The sequence below is a fragment of the Oncorhynchus tshawytscha genome, linkage group LG01 (genome assembly GCF_018296145.1).
Source record: "Oncorhynchus tshawytscha isolate Ot180627B linkage group LG01, Otsh_v2.0, whole genome shotgun sequence".
NCBI lineage: Eukaryota > Metazoa > Chordata > Actinopteri > Salmoniformes > Salmonidae > Oncorhynchus > Oncorhynchus tshawytscha.
In genome coordinates this window covers 69569809-69589107 of record NC_056429.1, presented here as the reverse complement: position 1 = coordinate 69589107, position 19299 = coordinate 69569809, and the positions used below count along the sequence as shown (strand labels likewise).

The following is a 19299-nucleotide window of genomic DNA, read 5'->3' as shown; positions in this document are numbered from 1 at the left end:
TGACTCCTATTTTAGATAGGTATTATACAGTGCATTGCACTTGAGTTGCCAGTTGATTTATGATCAACAGAACCTCTGTCCCTATTCTAGGAATTGTATTTGTTCTGATCTGTAACCAATATTGTGTGTGTGTGTGTTGCAGGACAGTGGGGATGACTCCCATAGAATTGCCCAGTCCCCAGTGGTCCATGTCAGGGGGCTGTGTGAGGCCGTGGTGGAGGCTGACTTGGTGGAGGCCCTGGAAAAGTTTGGCCCTATATGGTAAGAATCCACTCATATATGTTGGATGATATGTGCTCCCCCCCCCCCACCCCTTAACCCCCTGTTTTCGTCATTGTAAGACATAGAAATGAAAAGGCTTTTATCTCATCTTTTAGTTAAACAGAAGGGAAACGAATATGGAACATGCACTGTACTGTGACTTGGAAGACTGTGGATTAGAGTGTAGCTACATGGATCATGTAAATGTGGTGTGGATATGTGTGAGGCATTTCCCCTCAGGCCTCCCCAGTGACTTGCCTTTCATCCTGTTGAAGTCATTGGGGGGTTCTGTAGAAATAAAAACGTATATCAGCATGTACTGAAGCCTCAACTCACTTCCTTTGAAGAGCTACACACATACTCACAGACACACACAAACATTTTCAGAGTCACACGTCAGTATACAGTCAACTCACACACACACATACCAGCACGCACATGGAGTGGAGGTGTTTGTGGCCAAACCAGCTTTTACCTCACGGAGACCTTGAGTAACAGAGAGAGCTCAGTGTTAATCAGGCTCGTTATGTGGTGCAATATTAATTACGTAACGTCCCATCAAACCTAGGAGAGCTGCGACAGCATGGTTAACCCACAACATAGAGACAATCTACCGTACCATGGTAACTGTAGAAACTATGGTAACTGTCCAATTAGACCAGCACTGCCCACAGTATGGTCACAACTGCACTTACTCCCTCCCCTCTTCTGTTTTTGTGCACCTATGTTGAGCCAACATAGGTGTTTTTGGGGGGGAAGTATAAACAAAAAGCCCCACAAACAAATAGAGCGGTTTCCTTTCTGGTAGAATTGTTTGAGAATATAACCTCATAACCTCAGAATTGAACTTGGAAATGTTTTACATTCCAAACGTGCAAAGTTTTCTTTCTGTCAGTTCAGGACATGAGTTTTCATCGGGCAAATTTCAAAGACACCCTATTTCCAATAGTGTTCTACTTTTAGCACCAAATGCCGTTCCCTACAGTAGACAGGGAATGTGGTTTTATTTGAGCCACTGTCCATTTAGAGTAATATACCATTTTTCTACTCAGTGAATTGAATTCTAATGGACTTCCTTGTTGTTCTGTGTTGATGGCAGCTATGTGATGATGATGCCCTTTAAGCGGCAGGCGCTGGTGGAGTTTGAGATGGTGGAGAGTGCTGATAAGTGTGTGGCGTGTGGGAGTAGCGAAGCCGTCTACATCGCAGGCCAGCAGGCCTTCTTCAACTACTCCACTAGCAAGAGGATTACCCGGCCCACCAACTCAGACAACCCCAACAGTGGCAACAAAGTCCTGCTCCTTTCGATCCAGAATCCCCTCTACCCCATCACCACGGTAAGAACATGGTAACAGAACGTGACTCCTGGCATGAGTCAGTGCTGAAAATACATACTGTATTACACAATAGCATCACAGCAGTAACAGTAATTGCCACCCGCTTGGCACTGTATGCGTGTTATACTGTCACCATGGTAACAGTACTGACCAAGAGTACCTCATTATTGCCCATGTTAACAGTAGTCAAGTGAATATATGAATTATAAACATTGTGTATTATCATAGAACTACAGGGTTTATATTATATTTGTTTATATAAGTAGTGCTTAAAAGCATCTTGTGGCTGTTTCAAGGTTTATTTCCCCCCTGTTTGTACATATCTCCTGCCAACACCCCTCTATCGCCACCTTTCTCTGGCATCTCCCTCTGCTCTCTTTCTCTCCCCCTCTCTCCCTCTCAGGTTGCATTGAAAGATAGAGAGGGCTCTCCGCGGGGTACCTGTAGTGTTCAGATAGCATGTGTCTGATGTAGGGCTGACCCCATTTAGTCGACTGGTCGATAGCCGGTTGGTCGACCGAGATTTCTTTAGTCGAGTATATAGCAAACACGAAATAAAAATGTCATGGTGTACAAGACAACAGTCTGATTTGCGCCTGTCTGAGTGGACTGATCCATTGTGGAGGCCGTGGGGATGGTATAGTCCATCAGTCTAAGACATTTGCTACTGAAAATGTATATGGTTATATTACATAAGAACAATAAAAAATGTAATATTTTAAAACAAATGCGCTGTCTCCCACGTTGGATAGCGGCCGCTATCCGCGGTTCTGAAACATCAGTGCGCTGTTTAGTTGGTGCCATATCCTAGACCATGTTGCTATGTGCATAATAAAGCCAAATAAAATAAAATGTTATGGTTCGTATACACATATTTAGCACATATTATTGTGGGTGTAGTGAAATGCTTGTGGCATTGACTAAAATTCAGTAGAATATAATGCAGTACATACATATGACATGAGTAAAGCAAAATGTAAACATTATTAAAGTAACAAGTGTTCCATTTTTAAAGTGGGCAGTGAATTCAAGTGTATATCAAATTTATTTATATAGCCCTTCGTACATCAGCTGATATCTCAAAGTGCTGTACAGAAACCCAGCCTAAAACCCCAAACAGCAAGCAATGCAGGTGTAGAAGCACGGTGGCTAGGAAAAACTCCCTAGAAAGGCCAAAACCTAGGAAGAAACCTAGAGAGGAACCAGGCTATGTGGGGTGGCCAGTCCTCTTCTGGCTGTGCCGGGTGGAGATTTTAACAGAACATGGCCAAGATGTTCAAATGTTCATAAATGACCAGCATGGTCAAATAATAATAAGGCAGAAACAGTTGAAACTGGAGCAGCAGCACGGCCAGGTGGACTGGGGACAGCAAGGAGTCATCATGTCAGGTAGTCCTGGGGCATGGTCCTAGGGCTCAGGTCTTCCAAGAGAGAGAAAGAAAGAGAGAAGGAGAGAATTAGAGAACGCACACTTAGATTCACACAGGACACTGAATAGGACAGGAGAAGTACTCCAGATATAACAAACTGACCCTAGCCCCCCGACACATAAACTACTGCAGCATAAATACTGGAGGCTGAGACAGGAGGGGTCAGGAGACACTGTGGCCCCATCCGAGGACACCCCCGGACAGGGCCAAACAGGAAGGATATAACCCCACCCACTTTGCCAAAGCACAGCCCCCACACCACTAGAGGGATATCTTCAACCACCAACTTACCATCCTGAGACAAGGCTGAGTATAGCCCACAAAGATCTCTGCCATGGCACAACCCAAGAGGTATATATATAGGGCAGCAGGCTCTAAGGTGCAGAGTTGAGTAACCGGGTGGAAGCCAGCTAGTGATGGCTATTTAACAGTCTGACGGCCTTGAGATTGAAGCTGTTTTTCAGTCTCTCGGTCCCAGCTTTGATGCACCTGTACTGACCTCGCCTTCTGGATGAAAGCGGGTGAACAGGCAGTGGCTTGGGTGGTTGATGTCCTTGATGAGCTTTTTGGCCTTCCTGTGACATCTGATGCTGTAGGTGCCCTGGAGGGCAGGTAGTTTGCCCCCGGTGATGCGTTGTGCAGACCGCACTACCCTCTGGAGAGCCCTGTGGTTGCGGGCGGTGCAGTTGCCGTACCAGGCGGTGATAGAGCTCGACAGGATGCTCTCAATTGTGCATCTGTAAAGGTTTGTGAGGGTTTCGGCTGTAGATCTATTGGGGTGGTAAGCAAATTGAAGTGGGTCTAGGGTGAGGTAAGGTAGAGGTGATATGATCCTTAAAACTAGCCTTTCAAAGCACTTCATGATGACAGTGCTAGTCATTAAGTTCAGTTACCTTTGCTTTCTTGGGCACAGGAACAATGGTGGACATCTTGAAGCAAGTGGGGACAGCAGATGTCTTGTGTCTGAGTCGTTGAATTGCGATTCCACTTTGTCTCCGTACTGACGTTTTGCCTGTTTGATTGCCTTATGGAGGGAATAACTAGTGTACACTGTTTGTATTCGGCCATATTCCCCGTCACCTTGCCATGGTTAAATGCGGTGGTTCGTGTTTTCAGTTTTGAGCAAATGCTGCCATCTATCCATGGTTTCAGGTTTGGGTAGGTTTTAATAGTCACAGTGGGGACAACATCTCCTTTACACTTCCTGATGAATTCAGTCACTGTATCCATGTATTCATCAATGTTATTCTCAGAGGCTACCCGGAACATATCCCAGTCCGCGTGATCAAAACAATCTTGAAGCATGGATTCCAACTGGTCAGACCAGCATTTAATAGACCTTAGTACTTCCTGTTTTAGTTTCTGCCTATATGAAGGGAGGAGAAAAATGGATAGTGATCAGATTTTCTGAAGGGAGGGCGGGGGAGGGCCTTGGAGGCATTTGGAAAAGTTGAGTAGCAGTGGTCCAATGTTTTTCCAGAGCGAGTACTACAGTTAATGTGATGGTAGAACTTAGGTAGCATTTTCCTCAACTGTGCTTTGTTAAAATCCCCAGCTACAATAAATGCGGCCTCAGGATGTTTGGTTTCCATTTTGCATAAAGTCCAGTGTAGTTCTTTGAGGGCTGTCGGGGTATCGTCTTGAGGGGTAATATACACAGATGTGACTATAACCGAATCACTTATGGTCGGCATTTGATTGCGAGGTATTCTAGTTCGGGTGAACAAAAGAACTTGAGTTTCTGTGTGTTATCACAATCACACCATGGGTAGTTAATCATGAAACATACACCCCCGCCTTTCTTCTTCCCAGAGAGTTCTTTATTCCTATCTGCGCGATGTACTGAGAACCCAGCTGGCTGTATGGATGGGGACAGTATATCCTGAGAGAGCTATGTTTCCGTGAAACAGAGTATTTTACAATCCCTGATGTCTCTTTGGAAGGAGATCCTCGCCCTGAGTTCATCTACTTTATTATCCAGAGACTGAACATTAGCGAGGAATAAACTCGGAGCGGTAGATGGTGTACACGCCTCCTGAGTTGGACTAGAAGTCCACTCGGAATACCTCTTCTCCGCCGGAGGTGTTTTGGAGTAGCTTCTGGAATAAGTTCAATTGCCCTGGGGAGTACGAACAAAGGATCCATTTTGGGAAAGTCATATTCCTGGTTGTAATGCTGGTGAGTTACCGCTGCTCTGATATCCAAAAGTTATTTCCGGCTGCATTTAATAAAAATAATAATAATAATAAACCCTCCTTTTTAATCTCCTTATTGTTATTATTACTATTATTATTATGATCATTATAATAAGTAATGTTATTATCATTAGCAAGCTGTAGGCCAAAGAGGGCATCTTGTTTAGTCTTAATCCCGTAATTTAGGCCTGTATTTCAATACTTATATAGGCTACTGTATCAATCAATCATTCATTCGTTAATGTCATCACACAGCATACGAGTCATTCATGATTTGAAATGCAATCAAGCATTTTAGTTTTCAAATAACAAAGCGAACCTTGAATAATTAGCGGAAACAATAAATAAAGCGTTCCATTTCGGCGATTGCATTCACAAATTCATGCGACTGTTTTAGGTCTTTGCTGTAATAAAAAGAGAAATGAAAAAAGACTTACAACAGACTCTTTGCTTATAATTGAATTACTGTTGTTTACATTGTTTCAAACAGTCTGAAAAATTATATTGTAATCTAACAGCACCTGTTTGGCACACCTTACCTTATTTTTCTTGATCTCCATTATTTTCAGCAATTAGTCAAATTTATTCCACACATCTGACTTCCCCTTTACCTCCTGAGCAACCAAACAGTTTTGAGTTTATTCGTCACTTCATCTGCATACATTTTGTGTTTTGGCGTTCAGAGTTTGTGCTATAGGTTAGGCCCTCTTGGTCATGTGCATGCGATGCATACGTGTGTCAGGTAATGAGAGTAAGGGTTGAGGGAATAGGGAATGTTTAACCGAGACAAATGAGGGATTTCAGAAACCAAACTATTCCAGAAATGGCTTGTAATTATTTTTCAGGTTCAGCAACACGGACAGCGCGATAAACACTGTTGTCGCTGCAGCAGGGAGAAGAGAGTGACAATGGGTGCTAGTCACACAGTCACTCGCTTTCTTTTTATCAACACAGAGCATCAAGTCTGAGCCCCGCCTGGAACAATCAAGTCAATTGTGGTCGGACTACCTCTTGTCATCTGTGTGTCTTAATTATTTAATCAAACAGTTGCCTTAAAGCATCAGACAAGCTCAGTGCATATAGTTGATTTAATTAAAACACATATGGAAAAATTGGTCGAAAGAACAGACGACTCTCGGTCGACCAATTCTTTTTTTTTTGATCGAGGACAGCCCTAGGCTGATGATAAGAATACCAGGAAGCTCAGGTATATCAGTCTCCCTCAGATATGGGATGCACAAATAGGCTGAGAAAGGATCCAGCCTTATGCTGTCTCACTCCAGGTGAGCAGAGAAGAAATAACACACGCAACAACCAAGATAAATGTGCAGAGACCTAGATAGGGTTGAATTATGTTATTATTAAGTCAAACAGAGACAAACTGTCTGATTAGAGAGACACAGTCACTGTGTTAGAAGTATAACAGCACACACTAAAGTACTGATAAATGTAAAGTACACACCTACTCATTCAAGGGATTTTCTTTACTTTTACTATTTTCAACATTGTATAATAATTGTAAAAAAACTACGAAATAGCACATGGAATCATGTAGAAACCAAAAAAGTGTTAAACAAATATATTTTAGATTTTAGATTCTTCAAAGTAGCCACCCTTTGCCTTGATGACAGATTTGATCACTCTTGCCATTCTCTCAACCAGCTTCACCTGGAATGCTTTTCCAACATATGGAATGCTTTTCTCACATATGCTGATCACATGTTGGCTGCTTTTCCTTCACTCTGCAGTCCAACTCATCCCAAACCATTTCAATTGGTTTGAGGTTGGGGGATTGTGGAGACCAGGTCATCTAATGTAGCACTCCATCACTCACCTTCTTGGTCAAATAGCCCTTACACAGCCTGGAGGTGTGTTGGGTCATTGTCCTGTTGAAAAACAAATGATCGACCCACTAAGCGCAAACCAAATGGAATGGTGTATTGCTACAGAATACTGTGGTAGCCATGCTGGTTAAGTGTGCCTTGAATTCTAAATAAATCACCAACAGGGTCACCAGCAAAGCACCCCCACACAATCACACCTCCTCCTCCTCCATGCTTCACGGTGGGAACCACACATGCAGAGATCATCCGTTCACCTACTCTACGTCTCACAAAGACACGGCGGTTGGAACCAAAAATCTCAAAATTGGACTCATCAAATTAAAAGACAGATTTCTACTGGTCTAATGTCCATTTCCCATGTTTCTTGACCCAAGAAAGTATCTTCTTCTTATTGGTGTCCTTTAGTAGTGGTTTCTATGCAGCAATTCGACCATGAAGGCCTGATTTACACAGTCTCCTCTGAACAGTTGATGTTGAGATGTGTCTGTTACTTGAACTCTGAAACATTTATTTGGGTTGCAATTTCTGAGGCTGGTAACTCTAATGAACTTATCCTCTGCAGCAGAGGTAACTCTGGGTCTTCCTTTCCCGTGGCGGTCCTCATGAGAGACAGTTTCATCATAGCGCTTGATGATTTTTGCGACTGCACTTGAAGAAAATTTCAAAGTTTAATCCACACCTGTTAATTGAAATGCATTCCAGGTGAAGCTGGTTGAGAGAATGTCAAGAGTGTGCAAAGCTGTCATCAAGGCAAAGGGCGGCTAATACTCAAATATAAAATATATTTAGATTTCTTTAACACTTTTTTGGTTACTACATGATTCCATAGCTGTTATTTCATAGTTTTGATGTCTTCACTATTATTCTTCAATGTTACACCAGGAACGCACAATCCCTCCATCACTGCTCAGACTGTCCGCAATAGGCTGAGAAAGGCTGGACTGAGGGCTTGTAAGCCTGTTGTGAGGCAGGTCCTCACCAAACATCACCGGCAACAACGTCGCCTATGGGCACAAACCCACCGTCGCTGGACCAGACAGGACTGGCAAAAACTGCTCTTCACTAACGAGTTGCGGTTCTGTCTCACCAGGGGTGATGGTCGGATTCGCTTTTATCGTCGAAGGAATGAGCGTTACACCGAGGCCTGTACTCTGGAGGGTCCGTCATGGTCTGGGGCGGTGTGTCACAGCATCATCGGATTGAGCTTGTTGTCATTGCAGGCAATCTCAACGCTGTGCGTTACAGGGAAGAGATCCTCCTCCCTCATGTGGTACCCTTCCTGCAGGCTCACCCTGACATGACCCTCCAACTTGACAATGCCATCAGCCATATTGCTCATTCTGTGCGTGATTTCCTGCAAGACAGGAATGCCAGTGTTCTACCATGGCCAGCGAAGAGCCTGGATCTCAATCCCATTGAGCACGTCTGGGAACTGTTGGATCGGAGGGTGAGGACTAGGGCCATTCCCCCCAGAAATGTCCAGGAAGTTGCAGGTGCCTTGGTGGAAGAGTGGGGTAACATCTCACAGCAAGAACTGGCAAATCAGGTGCAGTCCATGAGGAGGAGATTCAGGTGGTGGCCACACCAGATACTGACTGTTACTTCCGATTTTGACCCCCCCTTTGTTCAGGGACACATTATTCCATTTCTGTTAGTCACATGTCTGTGGAACTTGTTCAGTTTATGTCTCGGTTGTTGAATCTTGTTATGTTCATACAAATATTTACACATGTTAAGTTTGCTGAAAATAAACTAATTTGACAGTGATAGGACGTTTCTTTTTTTGCTGAGTTTAGGTTCCTGCATCCAGGCTGCATCCTCTCTACTCGAAGGACACACAGATGTTCCTATTTGATGAAGTCTCACCTAAACACTGGTTCTCATTATTCCACCAATTTCACACAGGAACCTCTCAAATATTGTGAACAAATTTGTCACCGCCTGGTGTATTGTCTCCGGTGTTGTAGGTGTCAGGGAGAAGTGCCGTTTTAATTGGAACATGTATCTTCCAGCTGCAGCCTTGGTGAGAGCTGACTAAAGCCTTCCGTGTGTCTCCATCTCTTGTCTCCAAGGATGTTCTCTACACAGTGTGCAACCCCATAGGCAGTGTGATGCGCATCGTCATCTTCAAACGCAACGGCATCCAGGCCATGGTGGAATATCCTTTCTGTCTAGCTGGTTGGCTGGCTGGCTCGCTGGCTGGCTGCCTGGCTGCCTGTTAGAGTGTGAGTGTGGAGGGTGTGACCATAAAAAAAGGCATCCACAGGTCAAATTATTCAACCAGCGTAGATTTGTTTTTGTTGGTGGTTTTAGAGGTTTTATATCTTCTATGTGGGGACTTGTAATTGTAGATTAAGGCTTGAGCTTATTTGGTTGTGTTGCTGTTGTCCTTAACTGCCCCTCCTAACATTTGAGTCCATCGAGTGCGCTCAGAAAGCTAAGGCTGCTCTCAATGGAGCTGACATCTATGCTGGCTGCTGCACCTTAAAAATCGAATATGCAAGGGTAAGTCTATATTCACCACACACAATCACATACATAACGCTTAGCAAATAGATTTTCTTTAAAATGCTGGAACACTTCCTGATGATCAGCCTCAGCATGCAACAACATATCTGTTTCCCTCCTATAGCCAACTCGCTTGAATGTGATCAGAAATGACAACGAGAGCTGGGACTACACAAAGCCTTACCTGGTCCGAAGAGGTAAGATTCTGCTCCTTGTTCTGTGTGTGTAGGCTATGGAGTGATCTCATTGTGTAGAAGCTGCTGAGTTAGGGCTATGGGCTGCCATATAGGGCTGTCATTGTGTAGAAGCTGCTGAGTTAGGGCTATGGGCTGCCATATAGGGCTGTCATTGTGTCAGAGTGTCCATGGGCAGCCTGCAGGGCAGAGTCAGGTTTTCCTTGCCCTTTATCTGAAATCTGCCCAGGCTGCAAACAGAATAGCAGGAGAGGTAAGGATATCAAAGAAGTGTGGCTGTTTCTCTTCTCATTCCTCACAAGCTGTAGATAGATACACTCTGAGCTGAGAGAGAGAGAGAAAGAGCTGGACTGTTTGTCCTGAGTTTAGTCTGCGTCAGCTGAAATGAGAGAGAAGTTGTGATACTTCTCATTATCCTGTGCTAAATATGCTAACTTGAGACAGCCAGATACTGAATCAGAGGCTGAGGAGAGCACTGTGGTTGTATCATTGCATGAGGAATGTTATAGTAGCAAAGATGCCGTTTGAAAAAAGTGCAGCGAAATGGCCTGTTGTTGGCTACCCCTCTTTACCACCCTCCCCCCATCCCACCCCGTCTATGTTGAAGTCATCATTGTGACTGTAGCGCCCCCTATTGTGAGGTGGTTAAGGACCAGTATGGACCACAGACCTGCAGTCAACCAAGCCAACACAAGACCGACCCACTGCGCGTCCTTCTCCAAGCAACACACTCTCACATCCGTCTCTCACAAGCCTGCACCTGCCGCCCATGGGAATAGAGGGAGAGAGAGGAAAAAAAGAGGGATGGACGACAGGCTGACCCTGCACAGCAACATGCATCCATCTTCACCCAAACCTCAAGAGAGAGGGAGCGAGACTACTCATTCATCCTGACCTCATGCAACCTCAACATCAACACGCCCAGGACAACCCGCCAGTGCCACCTCATGGCTGGAGGACTGGCTGCTTTTAGACTTTTTAGACTGGACCAATTTCCTTCTCTTGCTTGCGTCCTGATCGTATTCAGTCAGTTATCTGACTGGTTAAAACCCTTTATATTCTCTCACCAAATAATCAGTAGTAGAAATATCGATGTATTAGTCTATACTATCTCTAGTCTGGACATGTGAACATAAGAGTGTATTTCTCTCTTTGTCTTCTAGGCGTTTGTCTTAAGTCAGACAATAAGCAAAAAATCTCTGCTCTGTAATCTACTTAAACACCAAGGTGACACTATCTTCTACTGTAAACTACTTCATACTATAGCATTTATGTCAGTGTCAATGTGTTGAAATGCCTACTGTAGTAGAGAGAACTGCTTAGATTAAATCCTGAACATTGAATGTCTATTCTTGAATGCACTGTTAATGGGGGTACATTGTGTGGATGAAGAGAGTCACAGTTCCTTAGAGGCCCTCTATCAGAGACCCAACCTTTATATCGCTATCTGAAAGGCATTGCCCTGTTAAAGTCAGCCCCTTTTCTCCTAGTGCATCCATCTCCTCAAATTAACCAGGGGACACAGTCGACTGCTGAGGGGGTTCACCCTATGATGAATATCACCCTTTACTGCATGGCTAAATGAGAAGTCAGGCGAGATGCTAACTCATTTGAAAGCCCAGTGAGAGTGAGTTAGCCTCCTGCTGTGGCGCCGTTCTTAGGACACTCAAATGTTTTCCTCCAGCGTCCTCTGTGGACGTCTCTCACCTCGCCTCGGGAATGACTGCTTCAGTACCATGCCGCTCTCTGCTTACCTGAGAGGAACTTATATTTGATTCACTTTAAATCACCATCACACTTTTATTATACTGGGTATTGGATTGTATATCAGCATAAGTATAAGTCATGGTTCTATCAGCTGCTGTATAATGAAGTATCCCACACTTACAGTATATACTGTGTGATCTGGTCTGTAGCACCTTTCCTTATAGAGAACCTATATCCCTGGCATTTAGGAACAGGTGTCAACATGGTGTTACAACACGTTAGAGTTCGATGCTCTACGTGCAACAACATGGTGTCTGGTTCACATCCCATGGGGACCAGCCAGAGAGGCTGTCTGTGACATCACGTCCCCTGTGAGTTGCCTTAGCCAAAGCAGGGTTCATATTGCTGTTGCCCACGGCGAAGATTAGCTGCCTATTTAGCTAGCAGTCCTCCGCAAGGAGACTTTGCTGTGACTCTCATCCCCTGGCCCCTTTGGGGGAAATAGCAGTCGACTTGGGTGGGGTAAATAACTAGCAATTTAAACTGAAATTTAAACCACGTAAAAAAAAGGGAGAATAGTGCTTTAATTCTCTAATCATGCTCAGTGCACCAGTTGGCCAGGGGACCAAAGCAAATCTGTTCTCTGGTAACTTTACCTGGATAAATAAAGGTTGAGTGCACAGCATGAGACTGCAGTCTCTCCGAGGGTGTTGTTAATGATGGATAGTTTTCCCTTCTTCTCCCCCCCAGAGGACGAGCAGAGGAGAGAGGGTTTTTGTGAGGCATGGGGGGTGGGGGTGGATCTCAGGGTATAATAATAGATGCTGTTTGAGGCCTGATTGTGGAGGGAGGCATAGGGTGAGATGGGGGATAATGATGAGTTCCGCTGGCACAGCAAACAGGGCGGTGAACCCTGCTGTACACCCCTAATCTGTGAGTGAAGGTCACTTTGACTATCTGATGAAAGCTCTCTCTCTCTTAATAATCCCCCTTATCATTTTACACCCATGTAGCATTTCAGTAGAGTGTCTTGTGACTTGGCCTGGGGGGACTGTTGTGGATACCACACGGCATCACCCAACCCCCCAACCACAGAGCTGACCTGGCTGCAATAGTTACATAGATGGGTTCCTGGAAGCTATAGTGGAGCATTACTGACCAATAAAGGAGATCTGGTTACTTGTAAGTTATAGAGGGGCTTTTCAGTTGTAGAGGTAAACTTATTGAACTGAATAATTGGAGTGATATTATCTGCGTTTCCACGTAGAAAAACAGGAGCTCTGATTCATGGAACATGGAAGATTCCCACTGGGCACACACTGGTTGAATCAACGTCATTTGAACCAACGTGGAAAAGATGCTGAATTGACCTCTGTGCCTAGTAGGTTTCTTTAATCTTTTCAACTGTATTGTTCGTCTTCTAATTAGGGCTCAGTTGGAACTGCTCTTGTGGGAGATGGAACTGCAGCTGCTCTTTGTCCATCCTGTGCCTCCATGTATCTCTCTGTGATTCTGTGCCAGTTGTGAACTGACTATCTGATGATGCAACACAGGTTGATGTTGTTTCACTTGTCCTGAAAGAGACAGCCTGTGCCAGTAAAGCCAAGACCTCAGTGAGAGGGGTTGCTGACTGTTCACGCTAGTGATGTAATTCAGGTACTTTTCCTCCACCAATCTTTGTATAAAAATGTAACAACGTTTTCCCCCTGTTTAAAATGTGCCCTTTGTTTTTTCTTTCTATTTTTGAATCTTCTCTCCACTGTTCCTTGTCTATAGATTGCTGAAGGATGTCAACTGTATTTAGTCAAGTAAATTGCCATTGTGGTTAACAGTAGACCTACTTTAGGCCTACGTGTCTTGGTGTCTCCTTCTCTCTGTATGTAATAGTACAACATAGTACTACTGTTCAAATAGTACAACATAGTACTAATGCATGGTAAAGGTACAACTGTGGATGCATTGAAGTCCTTCTAATGCACAGTATTACCAGGATTTATATTGTAACGTGTGTTAATCAATAGCATTGTTTCCATATGTTGCCTAATGGCTATAGTACTGTTACTATGTAAATGAATGTTAAATGTTAACAGACTTGGGGTATCACCAGTGTATTCAGACTCACCTGTAATGTCACAGGTCTTCTGTCGCTTCTCTAATTATATTTTGCTTATTTACCTCCAATGACCTTTTTATCAGCATGTCTATTTGAATAGCTCTTATTTGAATGTGTAGCCCAGAGTAATTTTCCTCATACTCTCTCCCTATGCTGTCAATGTGTTGATGTTTCAGAGCGTGGGAAGGGCAGGCAGAGACAGGCCATACTAGGGGAGCACCCGTCCTCTTACGGAGACAACGGATACGGTAAGGTCCCCCCTCCTAACCCCAGCACCAAAACACTACCCTATTACTCAGTGTGCCAACCATATCCCCCTTTGATGTCATGCAGGTTGATACATAGCTATGTTTTCATTTAAAAAGCCCTTTTACAAAAAGTCCCACTGTACCTATCATTACTAAACTTTAGACGTACGAGTTACCACACCCGGACTGCCACATTATCCACACTATCCACACTCTATCCACACTTCCCACACACCCCTTCTGCTCAGATGGAGGGTGCAGATTCTCAACCCTATCTGAAGGTGAGAGGAGTAGAGACCTCCCAAGAGGCTAGTAGAGAATAATAAAACCCACCTCCACACTCCTTTCACCATCAGGGTTGTGTTCATGAGGACCGAACAGGACAAGAAAGTAGTAGCTGATCTCCTTCATTTCAAAATAGTTTCTCCCGTTTCGTGCCTGCTGAGCACAACCCAGGTGGAAGTGAAAGTTGTAACCTCTGCTCCTCCTTTCCCCTTGTGTTATGTATTCCAGGGTCACACTGCCCCCTGCTGCCTCTCCCAGGGAACAGCAGGTACAAGCTGAGCTCCCACGACATCCCAGAGGTGGTGGCCTACCCCCTGCCCCAGAGTTCCTCCTACAACCACGGCTCCAGCTCTGTCGCCATGGTGAGCGGCCTGCACCCCGCCAAGATGAACTGCACCCGCATCTTCAACCTCTTCTGTCTCTATGGCAACATTGAAAAGGTCAGCAGGGGGACCCACCTGAGGAGGAACTTAAGGGCATCCATGTGTGTGTTGTGGTAGTTTGTCTGTGAATGAACATTTATTTTATATTTTTGGGGGGAGAGGGGGGTGTTATTCTGTTTGAAGTATTTCTGTTTGAAGTAGGTGTAGCTGACGGTGCGTGAATCTATTTGAGGATTGCTATGCACACAATGTTTGAAACTGTGTGTGTGGCAGGTGAAGTTCATGAAGAGTGTCCCAGGCACTGCCCTAGTAGAGATGGGGGATGAGTATGCAGTGGACAGGGCCATCACTCACCTCAACAGCATCAAGGTGTTTGGCAAGAGGCTCAACGTCTGGTGAGTGTCCTTGTTAGTACATTACAGGGAAGCTTAGGACCTGCAGTAATCAACCACGTAATTAATATTATTGCCTACTAGTATCTTATTACTCTTTCTCTGTTATCAAATCTAATTACCGGTACAGAATCAGTGTGCGGGGGTTACAGGTTAGTCGAGGTAATTTGTACATGTAGGTAGGGGTCAAATGACGATGCATAGATAATAAACAGAGAGTAGCAGCATTGTAAAAACAATGTAAATAGTCTGCGTGACCATTTGATGAATTGTTCAGTAGTCTTATGGCTTGGGGGTAGAAGTTGTTAAGGAGCCTTTTGGACATGGACTTCAACTCCCTCCCTCTCCATTTCTCTCTTCCTCCTTTTTCTCTCTTCCCCTCTCCTCTCCCTCTCTCATCTCCCCCTCTCCAGTGTGTCCAAGCAGCATGCGGTCATTCCCAGTCAGGTGTTTGAGCTGGAGGACGGCAGCAGCAGCTATAAGGACTTTGCCATGACCAGGAACAACCGCTTCACCAGCCAAGGCCAGGCCTCCAAGAACATCATTCAGCCACCCTCCTGTGTGTTGCACTACTACAACGTCCCCCCCTGCATCTCAGAGGACCAGCTACTGAGGGTAGGGCTGTGATAAGGTCTATGGTGGAGAGGGTGTGAGCAGAGGCCTGAACAGAGGGGTTGAAGGTCAAGGCTAGGGGACGGGATGTAGGGAGTAAGGTAACGATTAACTCCCAGAAGTCCATCCTTTGTACTGCACTACTGCAAATCCCTCCTGGCATCTGAAAGCATCAGCTGCTGAGGGTATGGCTGGGATGGCAGGGTAGGGTATTGGGAAGGGTTTCTGAGGTCCGTATGGGGTAACGTTTAGCATGGATTCATCCTGTGTGCTGAACTATTACAAGCCCCCCTACATTTTAGAGGCCCAGCTGGATCTTGGGTAGGTGGTTGGTATGAGGGTGCATATCTAATATTTTGTCAATAGGGCTAAGAGGTGAAATTAGCCTGCTACTCTTTTGCTGCACAATTAAAATAGCTTGCATAGAAGAAGATGACCGCTGATGGTTCTGCCTGTCACTCACTGTCAAAGATTTTTGTAGTTTGACTGAGACTAAAGAGCTCCACCATGTGGTTGTGGTTAGAACAGAAGTATTGTCTCACAACAACCTTTATCTTAGCTGTTCTGTTTTTTTATTACAGTTATGCTCAGAGCATGATGTGCCAGGTTTCACCAAGTTCAAGATGTTTGATGCAAAGCGTAAGTTTGGGCTTTTTTAACTTTTTCTATTTGTGTGTGTTTGGCTGTTGAAGGAGATAAGTGTACCGTCATACTTAAGTTGTCCTTTTCTCCTCTCTTCTTGTCAGCCTCCTCCAAAACCATTTCTGGCTTGTTAGAGTTTGACTCCAAGACACACGCTGTCGAGGTCTTGACCGTCCTAAACCACTACCAGATCAGAATACCAAGTAAGTGACCAGATGGCCTTGCTTTCCTCAACAGTGACCGCATACTAGCACCAAACACTCAATCTTTAGTAGTCACTCTCAACATGAGAACTGATAGTGCCACATACAGTCGGAGAAATGCCCATAAAATTGGATTTAGACCAAACTTACATGAAGACCTGAAGATAATAAATATATTTTTCCTGGGTGAAATAGCATGAGGGACATGTTATAAAATCCAAAGGGGAGAAAGCTGTCAATGCTGTCTGTTCTAGCAGCAGGTGGTTCTTTTTTACATTATTTCTCCTGTCTGTGTTGGTTGGCACCACAGGTGTTTCAGCCTGGCCCTGTGGAATCAGTCGCTGTCAGAGAGGGAGATTAGATGTGTGTGTGTGTGTGCTTGAAGTGAGATAGAGGGAGCACACTAGGACAGGAGTCTGCACCATCTGCTGCACACCTTTTCTCTTCCCAGACCGGACTTAACGCTCCCGTCTTCAGAATTCTCCCTGCCAATGTCCCCAACAGAGTGTGCACGTGTGTGGGCATGCCATATGATCATGTGTGTTTGTTTATGTGTGGAGATATGTGTGAGTGTGTGTGTAGTATGTGTGTAACCTCGTGTGTCTGACCTTTTCCAGATGGCTCTAACCCCTACACCCTGAAGCTGTGCTTCTCCACGTCCTCTCACCTCTAAAGACCAGTGCACCAGCAGGAGAGGGAGAGATGGAGATGGAGAGAAGGAGAAGCGATGGTACTGGGAGGGACAGACTACTAAGCTGACAAGACACTGATAAAGAGGGCCCTCATCCAGACTGACTGGCTCCTCTTGAAGTGGAGAAGACTACTGAAACACAGACGTGTGAAACACTGGAGATTGCTGAAGAGGTTTTTTATCTTGCACCTCTTATTTTGGGGTATTTTTTGTCCTCTTCGTTTTTTGTTTTCTCTGTATAGAGAGAGCCAATCAGAACTAAGAACTGAGAGATGACACCCTGTCTCTTTCCGGCATCCATTGGGGCTGAGCATGGTACCTTAACAGGTGACCCCTGAAAAGACTTGTTGTGGACAGAATAAGATGACTTGTTCATTTTTGCGTTGTGTTTGAAGACTGGATAGAGGACATCTATTATGCCCATGCTGGTGAAGACTATCCAAGATGGTCGCCACATTTATGGGTTGACAGCGCTGCTTTTATGCTCGGCACATTCTGTTGAGCAGCAAAAACTCAGTCGGTACTTCAGTGGAACAATGTGTCAATATGAATTTTAAATCACACTGTAATGTGATAATATGTAAAGGTGTATAGAATTTAAATGGAGGGGTGGGACGGGGGGGGAAGGGGGAATATCAATCTTATTTGAAGACATTGTGTCAGCAGGTGTTTTGCTTTGGAGTGGACTGTTTAATGACGCCTTTGTATGATGTTTACACATGAAGAGCCCATGGTCTGTGTCGTATGTCAGTGTTTTGGGGCACTCTGTTTGAGTGTTAGTACTGTGTTAGTATCATGGCTCGCCTGCACTGGTTCAGTGTCAGTAGTTTAGCACATTCGGATTGTTTTAGTGTTTAGTGGCACGCCGATATGTCTTATGTTCACAAATGGCTGTATCCAGAATCATTGTACATCATCCCTAGCTCTTTTCCTGATTAATTAGCAAATATAGCAACAATGTTATAGAGATATGTTTTATTTTTAAATCCCTCAAATACCTAAGGTTATTTGGGAACAGCCCTTCCAAAGAGGGTAACAAATAATATGATTGTACAGATGCTTTGTACAAGAATTGTGGAATTCCATTTTACTTGCAAAATAAGGAAATGACACCATATTCCATGGGTCGACTCTGTATATTGTACTGTATAACGTGAGCAAATACATAGGTGTTATTCAAACCTTTCTGCAAGTAGCAGATTGTAGTTTTTGCCACTACAGTGAAGGGTTGTCCAGGCATCAGGATCCGGGTTTGGTTGGATCTGGATGCATGCTGTGAGCGTGACACTCATTAAACATTCAGCAGTCTTCAGATCCTCTTACATCTTTATGATTCGATAATTGTTCCACGTCGTGAGTTACAAATCAAAAGGCTTGAGTTACCATGAACAGCAGTCTTGTGCTTCATTTAATGGTATCATCAAACGTAAGGAGGGTCTTAAATTCTCACTACACGCATGTTCAGATAGGTAGTACCCATGATGTCCATGTCTGACTGGTCATTAAATGGCGTTGTGTCTGTGTCTTTGTGGTGGATTTTGTGTTTGAGTTTGGTAATCTGTGCCAGTGATAGTCATTGGAGTGACACCAGAATAAAATCTTCATGAACACTACTGATTGTGTAGACTCCAGCCCTATGAGCTTTGAGAACACACTCCCACGAATCCTCTTAAACAAACTTCAGAGGATCCCTCTGCCCACAAATGTATCTCTGAGGGCTTGTCAAAATAGAATAATGCAGGCTTTTGGCTTTCTAGAGCCACATTGTCAAAAACACAGTGAAAACTTTACTTTTCATGACTTGAGAAAACATAGATGTACATTTAAATGTGGAGAGAGCTGGTTGGGAGGAAGGGACAAAAGAAGAGGAAATGGAAGGATGGAAACAGAGGCATACACACACAGTAACATTTCATGCTAGTTATTTTCCCTTTCAGATGAGATACTGTGCACAGCTAGTGCCATGTACTGAAATAACAAACATGTCTTGCTCTCTTAACTGAAAAACCAAGAAAAACATAAACTTATACAAACCCAAGTGGGCACACACTCACAAACACCTCTCTCCACCCCCACACAATCTCTCTCTTTCACACTCCAGCCTGGTCTCTACCCACAACTTTAGAGAATGTTCCCTTCAGTCTCATTAGGTCATTAACTAACGTTCTCATAGAAATGTTCCCGTGATGTGCAAGGAAAGTTCCCAAGAGACGGTTCCCTTAATGTCAAATAGAACTTACCCACAACATGGTTA

General features: G+C 44.3%; 1 protein-coding gene across 2 annotated transcripts in view; it reads left to right on the top strand.

Moving 5' to 3' along the window:
• Positions 1-18658, top strand: part of LOC112255735 (heterogeneous nuclear ribonucleoprotein L-like) — a 51490-nt gene extending 32832 nt beyond the window's left edge. Inside the window, exons 2-13 of one of the 2 annotated variants that reach the window (XM_024428597.2) lie at positions 143-261; positions 1361-1598; positions 9140-9225; positions 9476-9572; positions 9700-9772; positions 13766-13837; positions 14351-14562; positions 14779-14900; positions 15311-15512; positions 16091-16148; positions 16256-16354; positions 16972-18658. In XM_024428597.2, coding sequence (XP_024284365.1) covers positions 143-261; positions 1361-1598; positions 9140-9225; positions 9476-9572; positions 9700-9772; positions 13766-13837; positions 14351-14562; positions 14779-14900; positions 15311-15512; positions 16091-16148; positions 16256-16354; positions 16972-17027 — 1434 coding nt within the window. In that variant the 3' untranslated portion in view covers positions 17028-18658. Of the gene's footprint in view, positions 1-142; positions 262-1360; positions 1599-9139; positions 9226-9475; positions 9573-9699; positions 9773-13756; positions 13838-14350; positions 14563-14778; positions 14901-15310; positions 15513-16090; positions 16149-16255; positions 16355-16971 lie in introns of both variants that reach the window. The other variant, XM_024428591.2, reaches the window with a different exon arrangement.
• Positions 18659-19299: the final 641 nt, after the last annotated feature.